The 17,031-nt window shown below is 32.3% G+C and overlaps 1 protein-coding gene across 5 annotated transcripts in view; it reads right to left on the bottom strand.

Moving 5' to 3' along the window:
• Positions 1-2,682: 2,682 nt before the first annotated feature.
• The window catches only part of LOC143223625 (dystrophin-like), a 187,325-nt gene continuing 172,976 nt past the window's right edge, over positions 2,683-17,031 (bottom strand). For all 5 annotated transcript variants that reach the window (XM_076451800.1, XM_076451802.1, XM_076451805.1 and 2 more), the window contains 6 exons: positions 15,664-15,711; positions 12,556-12,625; positions 9,760-9,851; positions 9,361-9,604; positions 8,237-8,387; positions 2,683-7,538 (listed from right to left, as the gene is read on the bottom strand). In XM_076451800.1, the coding sequence (XP_076307915.1) occupies positions 7,408-7,538; positions 8,237-8,387; positions 9,361-9,604; positions 9,760-9,851; positions 12,556-12,625; positions 15,664-15,711 (736 nt within the window). In that variant the 3' untranslated portion in view covers positions 2,683-7,407. The remainder of the gene's footprint in view (positions 7,539-8,236; positions 8,388-9,360; positions 9,605-9,759; positions 9,852-12,555; positions 12,626-15,663; positions 15,712-17,031) is intronic.

Genomic DNA, 17,031 nt, shown 5'->3' with positions numbered 1-17,031 from the left:
TTGAAGAAGACATGCTAATTTGTAAACCTTTGCCTACTCAAACAACAGACGAAGAAAGATTTAAACTGATCGATTTATTTACGGAAGAACATGAGATCCAATGATGGGGCTGCAGCTATGATTGGAAAAATTTTGAGGCGCAGTGGCACGCATAAAAACAAACCCGGACATCGAGAGTATCCACTGCTGTCTTCATTGTCATGCACTTGCAATGAAACGAATACCAGTAGACTAAAAACAGGTATTGGGTGATGTCATAAAAATAGTTAATTTTATAAAATCAAAACCACTTAATGCAAGGATCTTCAGTTTACTCTGTAAGGATATGTGAAGTTTATATAAATATATGCTGCTTCATATTGAAGTCCGATGGCTCTCTCGGGGAAAAGTGCTTGCTCGGTTTTACGAACTGCGTGAGGAGATAGGTTTCTTTTTATCTAAATGCAATTTTAGAATTGCATACAAATTAAAGAATAAATGCCGGATACAGAAAGTGGTTTACCTTTTGGACATATTTACCTATTTACATGAAGTGAATGCTGCAATGCAGGGTAACGTAATTCAAAGCTCAGAGTAAAATAGACGCGCTTCAACGTAAGCTAAAACTTTGTGGTGAATGTATACTTATGGAAGAACTTGATTGCTTCAAAAATCTGTGTTTTTTTTATTTATGAATGAAATTTCCTTACGTGAAGATGCAAAAGTTTCAGTCTTGCAGCACATAACTGATTTGTGTACAACTACTGGGGAGTACTTCACTCCTCATTTAGAAAATAACTGTGGATTCAAAATCCCTTTGTTGACTCTGCAAACATCAACGATTTGCCTTTGAAAAAAAAAGAAAAGCTTATAGAAACTTCAACTAATTACACCCTAAAAACAAAATTTCAGCAGGAAGAAAGTTCACAATTTTGGATTCAAATGACCATGGAATACCCTGAAATAAGTAACAGAGCTTTGAAAATTTTGATGTGTTTTCCAACAACATATCTTTGTGAGCAAACATTTTCACTGTATACAGCTACAGAGACCAAATTTAGAAACAGGCTAAATATTGAAGATGATTTGAGTTTACAGGTAATACCATAACTCCAAATATTGAACTATTAGTGAACAAAAGCAAGCCCATCAGAGTCACTAATAAATAAATAAGTACATTGTTAGTTAGTTATCACCATTAGATTCCATCTAGGAACACAGGGTCGCAATCGCTTGCGGATTCTTCAACAAGTATTTAAGTGAGTAGGTTGTTAGCCCACTGCACCGAGCCGTCCCTAATTTAGCACTGTAAGACTAGAGGGAAGGCAGCTAGTCATCACCACCCACCGCCAACTCTTGAGCTACTCTTTTATCAACGAATAGTGGGATTGACCGTCACATTATAACGCCCCCACGGCTGGGAGGGCGACCATGTTTGGCGCGACGCGGGCACGAATCCGCGACCCTTGGATTACGAGTCGCACGCCTTACGCGCTCGGCCATGCCAGGCCAAGTACATTGCACTTTTACCGATATAAATTTTGTAAACAGAACAAGTAGAAGTAAAAATGTTTCTTTAAATATTTATATTTTTAATAAATTTATATTATAAAAGCTTGAAGTGAACTTAATTTGATGCTAGTGACCGATTTTTTCTATTTTCTTCTGTTAAGGCTTCGAAATGTTTTTTTTTTTTTTCTGATGTGAACCTCCGCAGGTCTAAAAAGTTTGGGAACCCCGCGAGTAGAAAACACCGTATTTATTACTCTTCTACTTGAAATGCACTTACTACAAATTTACCTAACATCAATTCTTTGCTACAACAAATAGTGTCTATTCATTTGCATTGCTAAGAGAATGATGGAAATCAACCCATAATTTTTATCTTTTTGAATAAATTCAAAAGTATCTATGTTCACTTTACTCATTCAGTGCACGCTTGAGACAAAAGAAACTTAGAAAATACATATTTTTCTTCAGTAGATTATTTTTAAATATTACATTTTCTGTAAATTACCCACTTTCAAAAATGATTTTTTATAACACTTATCTAGAATCTTTTTCAGCAACAAAGACAAAAGTATTAATTAAGAGCTTAATTTTTCATGGGATATTCTTTGCATATATAATCCGTCTCGACGTCAACCACAGAAACAAGGTTTAAGAAAACTAGACGAACGTCGAAGGACAGGTGTTTACACTTTAATCACGTTTTTAACACTCGTTTACATTTACAACTACATTGAAAATACCACAAATTTCAACTTAACAATACTTAAAAAACAACTATTTCAAAGTCGATTACCAGTATTTGTTACAATTCATTGTTTACAAATTAATCTTTCCCACTAAAAGAAAGTCGAATTGTTCGAAAGTGACGCTTTCTTGAAACATAAACGCGTCAAAAATGCGTCTTCGATCTCGAAACTGGATTGCCGTGAGTACACCAAACTGTAACACATATCCGTCGATAAGTAGAATTTTATAATTTATAAATATTAAAAACATGTATTCCAGACGTTCCTAATGAAATTCCAGATTCATCTCTCTTGAACCTGCTCAGAAATAAATTTATAGAAAATAGTCATAAGTATGTTATTCAAATTCAATATACTGTCGACAGAGGACACTTTTTTAAAAAATAATTATAGAGGAAGGACTATCAAATAACTAAAGAATTGCGATAAAAACATTTCAAAATTACTTTAGTATATATTTTTATTTTCGAAAAATCATTTATAATTCTTTATGTTTACATATGTTCTTTAAATACGAAATAATATGTCACGGGTATAGAATTTTATACAACTTAATAATAAAATTGTGAAAACATTAATAATTCATCTTCTCGTTCAAACAAAATGAAGGTATTTAAGAAACCCCATACCAGAAAATGAATTATATATAACACAGTAACATTTCAAACATGATATGTAATTTATGTACAAATATGAATAATATTATGAAGAAACATTATTTATGCCAACAATATGAAGCAACAAACGTGTACATTGTTACTTTTAAAATGGCATTTATATGATAAATTGCCTTTCTTTTGGAAAATCAGTATTCACTCCTGTATATTGTTACTCACATTTTACTACTTGAGTTATATTAAATTTTTAAATTAATAATTTTTGAGAAAGTTTGGTTGTTGCTAGGCGCAAAGCAGCACAATGGATTATTTTTAGTGTTACAAGTCATCAGGTTTACCGTTTAGTGACCGTGAGATTTTGAGAAAGAAACTGAAAATAACTATTAGTTTTTTATCAGTGATCATTCATAAGTTTAGAATGTGAGTAGGTGGAATTGATTATTTAGATCAATTATTTTATTCTGTGCATCTGTCGAACGCTAGAATCAACGCATTCGATTTGATAATTTCTCAAATTCTCAGGAATACCTTTTCTACAGTGTACAAAGTTCTGTATTACATCAAAGGTTTAGAAATATTAAGTTTAAGATGAAGACTTACACAAAATCATTGTAAACCACATTAATTCACTGTAACTCTCACTAGAGTGGTTGTATTCTTTCTGTATTTTGAGAAATTAGTGTTAGTTCGTTTATACTATTCCTAGAAAATCTTACCCAGCTCAAAAGGTTCAATCAGAAGATATACCATGAGACGAATTGTGCATAACCCGTGATATGGGTCAGATCAATTTTTTTCTTATGTGAAAAAAAGTAAAATAGACAATGACAAAACCAAGATGTAATAAACGTAAAAACATCTTTTTCGAGTGTACCCTTGAAGTTCTTAACTCCACCAGTTCTTATTAACCATTTAATGAAAAAGATTGGTTCAATACGTCATAACTGGGATAAACTCTTGTTTCCAGATTACGAATAGTATTGAAACAATTGAGTTGGTTGTTGTTAAATGCAAAACTATACAATGAGCTATTTGTGTTATTCCCATCACGGGTATAGAAACCCGATTTTTAGTGTTGTAAGCCTGCAGAATAACTGTTGAGTCACTATTGGCAGTAATGAACATATTCAGAATAGTATATGTATGATGTCACAATAATATAACAGTTACGAGGATATTATTTATTATAAAGTGTTTTTTCTTCTACCCTAATGTTTTTGTACTAAATAATTCTACTCATTAGTGCATGTTTTTGAACAATATCTTCCTCACGATGCAATTGAAGAACATTCTTTACTTTAAAAATTAAAACCTCAGATTTTAAAATTTTCAGTTGATAATACCAAGTTTGAAATTTTAAATCAGTGTTGTTATCAAACTTTGTTTTTTCCAACACAGATTAATTATCTAAAATTAACAACATATGTCAAAACAATTAAGAAAAGTAATTAATAGGTTTAAAGTACAAAAATAATAATGCAGGTTTTAGTATTACCAGGCTCAATAATTAAACCTCAATAAAACAGCCACTATATTAACTAAGAAAAACAGCGCAATTTTTTACACCAAATCTTTACGAATTTATAATTATTCATTAGCCTAACAATAAAACAAACTGCTACATCAGGTATGACATGGGATTAAAATAATAACATAAACCATGTAAGGGATATACAAGGTATATCACAAGACGAAGTACTCTTACGCTATACAATACTGTAGGGAACAACAGGTAATGAACGTATACAATATACCAAACATCCAAAATAAGCGCGTCTTCTTGTGTTCCTTTATTAAATAAAGTTGGATAATTTCCTTTCCAGTAGAGTTAAATTTAAAATATTACAAAAGAACTACGTGGTTTATTTAATTAGAGTATTTTTTAATTTTTTTCCAAACCCTGCTTGGGTAAAAATGTAGTATAACCACAAATTATTTAACCAATATATAATACTGCATAATTGTACTACTATAACTTGACGTGATAATAAGTTTACACTGTAGTAATTCTTCCAACAGAGGCAGTTCTACTGTAAATTTTCAAAACGACTTCAGTATTCAAGGGAAGTAAATGACTGTTGTTGCACGCAATGAATTTCAAAGAATAATTTAAAATAACTATTTTAATAACTATTAACAATAAAGGTGGCACTGCATGCTTCATCTGGAATTCCAGCTTATAAGCAATTACAGTTCCGAATAGACAAATAACTTGTGAAAAACCAGAGATAACAAACACTTAATTGAATTTATAATAAAATTTTGTAAATTGTGAATGAATTAATGACCACATATATAAAGACTTAACTTAAAAAAATGATATATTTTAAAAATTATAGTATCATTTAATTAGAAGTACACTTTACACATCAAAAATACGACTTAATTTACCTACACGTCACAACTTTGAAATGACAAAACAAGGATTATATAGTTTTGTTTTGAGTTTAATTTATTATTTTATTACAAGCTACAGCTTTAACAGGAAGGAAAGCACCTAGAACAGGTGAAATGTTTTGATCGCTAGTGCGATCATCCTCAAATACACAAGAATGACTGTACCAGTGTGATCGTTCTCAAATACACAAGAATGACTGCATCAGTGTGATCGTTCTCAAATACACAAGAATGACTGCATCACTGTGATCGTTCTCAAATACACAAGAATGACTGCATCAGTGTGATCGTTCTCAAATACACAAGAATGACTGCATCAGTGTGATCATTCTCAAATACACAAGAATGACTGCATCAGTGTGATCGTTCTCAAATACACAAGAGTGACTGTACCAGTGTGATCGTTCTCAAATACACAAGAGTGACTGTACCAGTGTGATCGTTCTCAAATACACAAGAGTGACTGTACCAGTGTGATCGTTCTCAAATACACAAGAGTGACTGCATCAGTGTGATCGTTCTCAAATACACAAGAATGACTGCATCAGTGTGATCGTTCTCAAATACACAAGAATGACTGCATCAGTGTGATCGTTCTCAAATACACAAGAATGACTGCATCAGTGTGATCGTTCTCAAATACACAAGAATGACTGCATCAGTGTGATCGTTCTCAAATACACAAGAATGACTGCATCAGTGTGATCGTTCTCAAATGCACAAGAATGACTGCATCAGTGTGATCATTCTTAAATACACAAGAATGACTGCATCAGTGTGATCGTTCTCAAATACACAAGAATGACTGCATCAGTGTGATCGTTCTTAAATACACAAGAATGACTGCATCAGTGTGATCGTTCTCAAATACACAAGAATGACTGCATCAGTGTGATCATTCTTAAATACACAAGAATGACTGCATCAGTGTGATCGTTCTCAAATACACAAGAATGACTGTACCAGTGTGATCGTTCTCAAATGCACAAGAATGACTGCATCAGTGTGATCATTCTTAAATACACAAGAATGACTGCATCAGTGTGATCGTTCTAAAATACACAAGAATGACTGCATCAGTGTGATCATTCTCAAATACACAAGAGTGACTGTACCAGTGTGATCATTCTCAAATACACAAGAATGACTGCATCAGTGTGATCATTCTCAAATACACAAGAATGACTGCATCAGTGTGATCATTCTCAAATACACAAGAATGACTGCATCAGTGTGATCGTTCTCAAATACACAAGAATGACTGCATCAGTGTGATCATTCTTAAATACACAAGAATGACTGCATCAGTGTGATCGTTCTCAAATACACAAGAATGACTGCATCAGTGTGATCGTTCTCAAATACACAAGAATGACTGCATCAGTGTGATCGTTCTCAAATACACAAGAATGACTGTACCAGTGTGATCGTTCTCAAATGCACAAGAATGACTGCATCAGTGTGATCATTCTTAAATACACAAGAATGACTGCATCAGTGTGATCGTTCTCAAATACACAAGAATGACTGCATCAGTGTGATCATTCTTAAATACACAAGAATGACTGCATCAGTGTGATCGTTCTCAAATACACAAGAATGACTGCATCAGTGTGATCATTCTTAAATACACAAGAATGACTGCATCAGTGTGATCATTCTCAAATACACAAGAGTGACTGCATCAGTGACTGAGACATTTAACCTGTTTTAAACAATATTATTACTTTCTGTAAAAGCTGTAACTTGTAATGAAATAACAAATAATAAGATCAGAAACTGAATGGAAATCCCAAGATTTTATGGAAGGAATTCCAAAGAACAATATTAAATGTAAAAATCATAACACAGCCATCCTGTCTAGTGACAAACACATCTGTCTAAGCAAACTGATAGTCAAGCAACTGGTTGGAGGAAAGTTGGAAGCTAGAATAATATTAAAAATGAACCTTCTCTTTTTGGAAATAAGCAAGTTTGCAGCACAAAGTTGGAAACAATATCTATCAATGAAGGCTAATAGAAATAACGCAGTTAGTTTATTTGAACCATACATCATATTTTTATCTCCAACCTGCTTAAGTAAACAACACTATCTCCCTAATTTTCCAATTAAATGAAAAACAACAACAACAACAAATACACTAAACTATTATTCATCAATGTTCTACATCTTCTTCTGAACCACTTCCTCCTTCATCGTCAGTCATTACGTTAACTAAGGTACCAACAGCTTTGCCCAAACTACCTGCCATGTGGAATAAATTATCCACTCCAGCTGATCCGCTACCTAAAACATGGCAAATAAGTCACAGTTGTATGAGAAATAAAATATGAAAGCACTTAATAACATCTTACTGTAAACCATAAGTCATAAACTCATACAGAATATTTACTTTTATACAACAAACGTGATTCGCTAATAATCTAAAAGGTCATATGAAATGAACGTCTGGACAATTTATAGCAAACATCGTATATGTTACTGTTGCTCATAAATGTGTTCATGTATTTGACTCATCACTAATTTTTTTTATCCAGTAGTTAAGGGGTTATTTTCTGTTCTACCTGTTATAAAAATTAATTAGATCTATTGTGCTCTGGACACCTTTTAATCAAATCACTACCACATGGCTTTTCAAAATGTATTACTTATTAACTAGTTATAGAGCATAACCAGTATCCTGGATTGTGTAAATTAAAAAGGAAAATGAAATGTAAATAACTAGTTTGTAATATCTGATTCTAAAACTTGACTATTTCTCCATGCTATGTAATCAGTATAACAAAAAAGCAATAACTATAATTGTATTTGTTGCTAATGGAGCTCCATTCTGAGTTTTGAAAACACTTTGAGCTAGTTGGACAGTGTACTATAATAAGCAACAATCATGCCTGTTCCTGTAACATTAGCATTAACTGGTTTACATTGTCTGGTTGTGGGTTTAAAGAGAGGACTGATGGGAGTGTAAGATAAATATCACTAACCAGCTATGTTACCCATCTCTGGAATTTGTCCCTCAATCCAGGCAGTGTGGTCAGTAGATAGGCTTCTTCCCCTTGTAAGTGAAGGTTGAGGGGTTGTGTAGGGTGAGCTTTGTAATGATACAGAGGTGCTGCGTAATAACCCAGAGGTTGGCTGTGTGGGAAAAGCAGAGAAAGTCAATTTGAAGATTAAGAAATAAACAATATTCAGTAAAGTTTCATAATTCTACAGCTTTCAAACCTTCTTTAAAAAAATCTGTAACTGAATCAGTGCTGAATACATTTGAAATCGCTGGGGGTTCAAACAGGGAATATCAAAGGTCAAAGGGAAATAGTACTGGAATTCTACAATATTAAGATACCATGATGATGTGCAAAAACATTTTTCTATAAATTTTGCTATAACTTGATAACCTGATACAAACACGTTAAAAAATTATGTATTAACTAACATACAATCAAATAGTTTAACCAGCTGAAAGCATTAAAATAAATATCTTGCATTAGTGACAATGAATATTTTATATTTATTAGTTAAATAAAGGTGGTTTAATCCAAATAACATTATATGTTGTAGAGGTAATATTTTTTTTCTATATTATGCAAGCCTTATGATTTGTGTCCTTCTAAATTGGATCTAATTTTTTTTTCATTGTATACCAAAATTATTGGAAGTTCAATTGCATCCATCATCAAGTTTCAATCAAAGAAGAAAATATAACAACATTTATATTGGTAATAGTATACTACAGTACTGTAGAGAAACAAAGTTTGACTTTCATACATTTTTTACAAGGAATTTAAAACAACAAACATACAAATTACTGGTAATGTATTAATATAAAAAAGTACTTACTTCATTATAGAATTACTTAAAAGTTTTAGTTTTACATTTACAGAAACCTTTAATTTTGTTTTCCTGTCTATACAGCACTCACAAGTAAATCAGCAATTTAAAGTGACAGAATTATGTAACTAGAAATATTATTAAGTTTTTGTCGTTTCTATATTCTAAAATTAAACACATATCAGATAACTTCAACAAACAAAGGGGATGACTTTTCTACCAATAACACTTTGTAGCCAGAGAAATGAAACAAAGGAAACGCAGTAAACAACTATCACACCTCGTCTAACAGTTTTCGAAGTCGTTGCAGCTGAGCTTCTAACTGTCGGTTGTGATCTTCTAATATCTGCATTCGAGCTTCAAGTCTTCCTTTGTGTTGTCTGAGCAGCTTAGCTTCTGCAATCATTTCTTCATTACGACTAGAAGTGGGAAGCGTGTCATCGTATTCATCTTCTGTGACAGACGGAGAAAATCCCTGGGCTACTCGTTTATCTTTGAGAATCTCAAATTCAGAATGAAGATTTCTGTAAAGAAAAAAAAATCATAATATAAACTAACTTCAAAAAAAGAAGAAATACAGAATGCCTAATACATAAGACCTTCTACTAGCTTCACAGTGCTATATGTTACAACACTAAAGTTTGTAAAAATGTTACACCCATTTCAATATGGTACTTACCTGTTCTCTTCCTCTAGCTCATGAATCATTCTTTCTAATTCTTCTCGATGATCAGCATCTATGGCTGCCATAATCTGGGCTGGACTTCGAGGCTGAAATAACAAAAACGTACCATACACTAGGCTTTCATAAAAGATTCATTACAAAATATTTTTCCTTTATTTTTAAGTAAAGTACAGTTTTTCTTACATTTAAGTTTTCACTGTAATCAAAAGACTTTATCATACTTCTGGAAATTAACAAATATGGCTGACTCTTTAGATCTTGAGTCCTAAAAGTTGCCCTAATTACTAACTAAGTAACTGTGTTGCATTCTATATAAAAACACATGGAAAGTTTAGCCTAGTCTCTAAAGTTACACCATCATTCTTTTGAAAACTCCTATAAAAACACTTAGGTATGAAAATCACTTGAGACATTAACTCTCTTCTATTACCAAGCGACATTTATCAATAAATCAAATTACAAGCACAAGCTCTAGTTTTACATTAACCTATTTTTGACATTTTGTTTACATAGATGTCTATTTTAAGAGCTCTCATGGCAAGAAATGCTTATGAAAAAGTACTCTGGGCCAACTGAAAATCTAATAAAATTGTTATTAATATATGTGATGTCTTAGGTTATTTTTTGATATGGTTATTTATTTGGAATTAAGCACAAAGCTACAAAATGGGCTATCTATGTTCTGCCCACTACAGGTATTGAAACCTGGTTTTTTCAGTGGTGTGAGTCCAAAGACATGCTACTGTGCTACTGGGGGAGGGGCTTTTAATATGGAATAATATGAAATATAATAGAGATATCAAGCTTTGAACATACAGTACTGTGGAAAAGTTTTAGGATAAAGTTAAAATTACATTTCCAGCTACTTTCAATGAAAAATGGAAGGTAAATCACAGGTGAAACATCAAAATTTTAATAACTTTCATATCTAGTAAAACAAAAACTCAGTGGCAGTGCTTAAATTCAGCAAACAGTTAAAATTTCCTGTATGTTTCTTTTGCTGTAATAATTGCAGACAGTTTTTCAGCCAGATAAAAACCAAATAAAACCCTAAACCATCACACTGCCTCCCCTATGCTTAATGGTAGGTGCTATGCATTGAGATAAGTATATTTCACCTTTCTTCCTCCAAACGTATAACTCACATTTTGATCCAAATATTTTAAACCTGTACATCTGGACACTTTTTATAGTACATTAGTTTAGTACATGGTTGTTTATGTCATGCTTGAGATCAGTGTCAGTCTTCTTTCTGTCCTGGAGGCTGCATAAACAAAGATACTTAACATCAGTATCATTGAATTTAGTGTTCTATCTCTTCTTTTCCTGTTTTCAAATTTATCTGTCTTGATCTCACAATCTAGGGTGTACTTGACAGTGTTTGTGGAGCATTTCAAGTCTGCAGCAATTTGTCAGAGAGTCCAATCAGTATCATGTAAAGTTTTTATGTGAACTCTCTGCTCATGTTTTCTGATCCATGGCATGGTAACAAAACTTAATATATAGTGTTAAACACTGTTTTTATGAAAGTTTATTTGTGGAGTGCTATTAAACCGATTTCCTCTTGCATATACCAATACCATATGCTAGCTTCTTTCTGTACAGTTAAGACACTGTGCATGAGGTATTATTCCAAACCCTAAATTTGATCAGTATGTTCATTCAAAGAGAACCCTCATGACATTCCCTTGTTACAAGAGTATGAGAATTGTAAATAATGATAAGCACTCTCACCCTGGTTCATTCAACTGTCAACAGGAATCAGTGAAACATTACCAGTGTTCAAATTTACACATGGTAATGGCATGGAAGAATAGCCATATAAAATGGAAAGAACAGCAACTCATTCTCTTATCCTAACATGTTTTCACAGTACTCTATACAATTTAACTTTAGTTAATGTTGTAAAGTTCAACTGAATGTTTTTTCTTATTTTCTTTTTTGTCTATCACGAGTTTTAAAACTTGAGATGTGTAGTTATTTTGACTCCATGTTCAAGCCACTAGTATAATTAACATAGAAGTTTTAATGAAAAGGTCAATGCATCAGACACCTTTAATTCAAAACATTAGTAACTAGGCTGGATATGTAGCAGCTGGAAAGTATGCTCAAAAGTATTTGTACTAAGAATTCAGTATTAAAGTGTATAGTGGTTAAAATAAGACAGTTACTTGGGTCTGTCTCTTACATATGAACAATAATCACGCTTGTCAAGTATAAATGTGTATTTGTAAATATTACCTTTGTTTTTGTCTTAGCCAATTAATTATGGATGATATTTCATCCACATACTGGTCTAGAATTTCTGAGTATTGCATTGTTAAAACAAATGTGGAATATTTCAAATAAATGCATCCACAAACCGAATTAACTTTAATTTTGTTTTAAATAGATGATGAAACAAGCCATGTCAAAATATAGTGCTTTCAAGAAACAAGTGTCAAAAACAGCTATAATAATTCATCAAGGCAATTAATTTAGTTGGTTTGTTTTGAATTTCATACAGTTCTACATGAGGGCTATCTGTGCTAGCCATCTCTTTATTTAGCAGAGAAAGACTAGAGTGTAGGCAGATAGTAATCACCACTCGTCTCCAACTCTTGGGCTAGTCTTTTATCAATGAATAATGGGATTGCCCATAACACTATAATGCTGCCATGACTGAAAGGGTTAGCATGTTTGTTGGGATAGAAATTCAAACCCATCACCTTGTGAGTTGAGTAGCCTTAACCACCTGGCCATACTGGGCAAAGGTAAATGACAGTAACATACATGTATAAATTTACTTACAACAGGCAGAACACTTTCTCCTGAGAGTGTCTGACAATACTGGGCAATTAGTTGGTGTTCGTCCTCACTCCTAATTGGAAGGAAGAAAGTTAGTTTCATACATTCAGTTGCTACATACATGTTGAATAAGAAACAAAACAAAACAGAAGCCTGGTAACTTAAGGCATAGAGGATAAAAACAGTTTTAAAAACCAGTTTCTCTGAATATGCACCTAGTTTTTACAAAGAAAAAAGTTATACATGAATTAAAATGAAAAAGTAACTCTTTTATAATTATATATGACTTAAGGGTGTGCATGAAAAGTAGTATTTATGTTTATCTTTCTTTCATCTTTTTTTTCTTAAGAGTAAAAATTGAAGACCATACATTATCTTGTACTCATACATAATTTACATGCTATTTTGATAAAAATGGATTAGGTTTAAGTAAAAAACTAAATCCAATTTACTAAAGCAACTCACTTTTTTTCAAATAACTTGAGTCATGTATTTCTAGTCTGCATTAACGTATTTAGGCTTAATTGCTAATATGATTGATCTTAAACAACCTATTTGTTATTCATTTTGACTAAATTACCCTTTTGTTTATCTGTCCCATGTAAAATATATCCATATGAATATATTACGTAATTATCTATGTTGTACATGTACCTGATGTAAAAATTTTCTGTATTACACAAGGGTTAGAGAAAACAGTAGAAACTTTCTATTTTAATAGGCTTCTCTGTCTCCTATGGTTTAAGGGAACTGTACCCTGTGTGGCTGACTAATTTGTATTTGTAAATATCTTTATGGTGGTGCATTCATTGCTACATAAAGATTTAATTTAATCTGTTACAAATAATTTTTATGCAAAATGGGCATGCCATTATATTTTTCAAAAATCTGAAAATTTTTTAAGGTTACAGAATGGCAAAACATTTGAAAAACTTTTGACTGTCTAAGGTAAGTAATGAGTCCAAGACTGAACAAATTTCTTCAAACGTGGCTTAACCAGTGACTTATACAACAAAAATATAACCTTGACATTTTTATTATTTTTTTAGATACAAATTAAAATTCTGTAAAAGTAAATATAATAAGCAGCAATCTGTCTGAGAAAGCTCATAGGGGATTTCATGAGATGAAATATAACTCTACAACATTTCATAAACCATTTATTATTCCCACTATTGTATATTATATAATTCAATGATGCATGAATGACAAGGCTTTGAAACATAGCAGAGGAGAGCTGTAGTAAAGCCAGATAAATAATCATTTATTATTTTCCTATGAAATGGATGGATGTGTTTATACTTTTCAGCAGTCCAAAATTACATACAATCCAAATCACCTGGTGTGGACTTCATCTTTTAATTTCTATGAAGGGAAAATTACTAGCAAATTACTCCCTAGGTATTGTTATAAATAAACTGCTACCCTAGATGAACTTTCATTATCCCAGTTGGAATAAGTCTCCTCTTCCTTACATCATTAGAGAATTATTTCATATGTCTACTGAAGCCTGCTCAATTCACTAATCTTCATATTAGTTACCAAGTATTTGTAGTTTGTTATTACAGACAGTCTTTTCAGTTGATACCCACTTCTTCTCTCTTCTAGAATTATCCACTTAGGAATATTGCTCAACTATTGGTTATCACAGAAAGAGTAACAGTCGTTGCCAGACAACTTTTCAATCTTAACTCTTAATAAAGTGATATGCATAGATATTATGCACACATAAAAAAATTCTCCAATGTGGCAGGACTATTTTCATTAATAACTGCTCATGAGCTTGGTCAAATTGACTGACTCCTACCTATGAAGCCATACATAGCATGTTTAATATAATTCAGAATTTACTAACTGTTATGTATCTGTTGTACATCAAAAATAAGGGTTTTTTACATACATTATTTCTAGGGAAGGGTACTGAGTCATTCTTAGTGAAAAGTGGTTCTCATTATGAAATAAAATATTTCCCTTCACCTTACAAATTTCACATTTCATTTGTAAAACCTCTAGAACCTTCTATATGAATATCAATGTTTTTGTAACTGTTTATTTTTAAATTTATTCTTTTATTGCTGCAATCTTTGTGTAAAAAGCAGTAAATCACAATGTAAACCCACTATCTGTTTCCTGCAATGATAAGATAAATAATACCTGAATGTTGAGTGAAATGTTCCACAAAGTGCTAGTGACAGAGTGAAATTAGACATTTTATTTTACTATAGAAAGCTGAGAAGTTTCTAAATTTATATTTAGTTACCTTTGTTTAAAACAAACAACAAACAATACATAAGATATAAAGTAGAAACAATGATTTGTAGTACTTACTACAACTGAAGCCCTTGTACTTATTCCTACTACTGAAGCTCTTGAACAAAATATTTAAATGATATTCTCTAAGACTAGTTGAGTCTCAAAATTTAGGTGTTCAAAAATAATTTATATACTTTTCAAATGTGAATTTTAAAACACAAAAATAGGTCAGTCACAAGGATAAAATTTCCTAAAACATAATTTATTTTACTTTCTAAAGAAGGTATAAATAGGTGAAAAAAATCCCTTTGGAAATTGAAGAAACAAAATATTATCACCACATACCAACGAATTCTACTAATTAAAAGTTTATAGGACAAACCTATAATTAAATTAAAAGTTTGTGCATCTGTATGTGTATGTGTGGGAAAGAGTCCAAGGTTTATTTGATTGAAGCACAGGATTGTGTACCACAAACAAACTCATTATGGCTGGGATTGGAAGCTTACTTTAGGGTTACATATTAAGCATTCTCCTGTGAGTAAATTCCTAATTTTGGTATATTTTTACTGGGACAGGTTGAAAACTGTGAAATTGCCATACATCTTTGACTAACTACCCTACAGTGACAACTATACTAAACATGTTATAGGATACCACAAGGCAATGCCATTCAAACCTTAAAAAATAAACAAGCATTCAAAACTTGTTCAAGGTGCCCCTGAACTAGAAAATGCTGCACCTTTAAAATTTGAATAAAAGCTCTTCACTGTAATGATACCCATAGATACTTCTTTCTAAATATTTCTGTACTAGTCAACATATACTTGTTAATTTTAAAACTTAAAATGTACTTACGATTCAGGTGTGGAATTACTCTGGGTTCGCAACTCTACCTCTGCCAGTCTGAAACCATAAAGTTAATTTTTCAAATGCTTTCTTCTTTATGTAGTCGTGAATTATAAGTTTAAATACACTTAATAAACAAAAAACCATGACTCATAGCAATGAATGAATTGAGGTTGGGGTTGGTCCACTTGATTGGCCCCATATATTGAAGAGGGAATGTTGTCTATAATTCCAAATTTTACTATTTCACTCTGTGTATCTTCACAAAATTTGGCAAATATTTAGTAAAATGTAAAGGTTTGTCATACACAAAAGTTGTAATTTTCCTATACTGAAAATGTATTTCTGACGATATGTTTCTCCCCTCACAAGATTAGCTATTCCTGTTTGTTGCTGCCCTCTATATGCAAACTTTTTTATTGCACATACCACAAACCTTCTGTGCCCTTTATTGGAATGAAATGATTCCAATGTGTCTCTTATGTAAATCATCATGGGTCACTTCTCCTTTAATAGAGACATAGTACACTGTGTGATATATATGCACATCTACCAAACTATCACTTCAAAGCTTGGTCGATGACAGAAGCACTGGAAATGAGTGTAAAGGAAGGAAATATTAATTGGAAATACATTTTCAGTGTAGGAAAATTATAACTTCTGATACAGTATTTCCCTCTACTCACAATACCAACTAGACTCCCATGTTGATTTGGAGCAGGAACTAGTGTGAGAGAAGAACAAATGCCCCTCCCCCAAATCATCCTAAAAATATTTAAGTAGATGACAAAGTCAAATTTAAAGACCTAAAGAGGGGTACAGTATCATTTCTGATCCACATATATTTTTTTGCTTATTTGTGTAATGTGTAAGAAATTGGAGGCAGAAAATTAAAGGAGCACATTTTAGTGGGAGGAAATGCGGTAGGAAAGTGATCCTAACTGGAGAAGGATATAGTAAGTCAATTCCACAGGAAGAAAAGTGGGTAAAAAAGAATGAATCCTACGATGTAGAGTGGCTAGGACATGGAAGACCATACTCAGTAAGTCAACTACATTCAAAATATCCTTGCAGAGTTTCAAAACCTAAGTGAGTAGTAAGAGAATCATACCTTGTTTACCTCAAACCCAAGAACTGGGGAATTGAGAACTGCTCCAACTCCTGGGTGTGACACAGAATTAGTTCTGAGTGAGTTATCAATTTGTAAATTTGACATATGGTATCCAAAGGAAGTCTGTTGCATGTAATCAAGTCCTGTGACCATGTAACAGGTCAGAACCATCCAAAGAGTAATAACATTTATGTAACAAGGGAATGAGGAAGAACCAGAACAATCTCACATATCCCTGCTGTAACCCAATACATAGAAGGAGAAAT

This window comes from Tachypleus tridentatus, chromosome 8, assembly GCF_004210375.1.
Source record: "Tachypleus tridentatus isolate NWPU-2018 chromosome 8, ASM421037v1, whole genome shotgun sequence".
In the NCBI taxonomy this organism is placed as follows: domain Eukaryota; kingdom Metazoa; phylum Arthropoda; class Merostomata; order Xiphosura; family Limulidae; genus Tachypleus; species Tachypleus tridentatus.
This window is presented reverse-complemented; position numbering and strand designations above follow the sequence as displayed.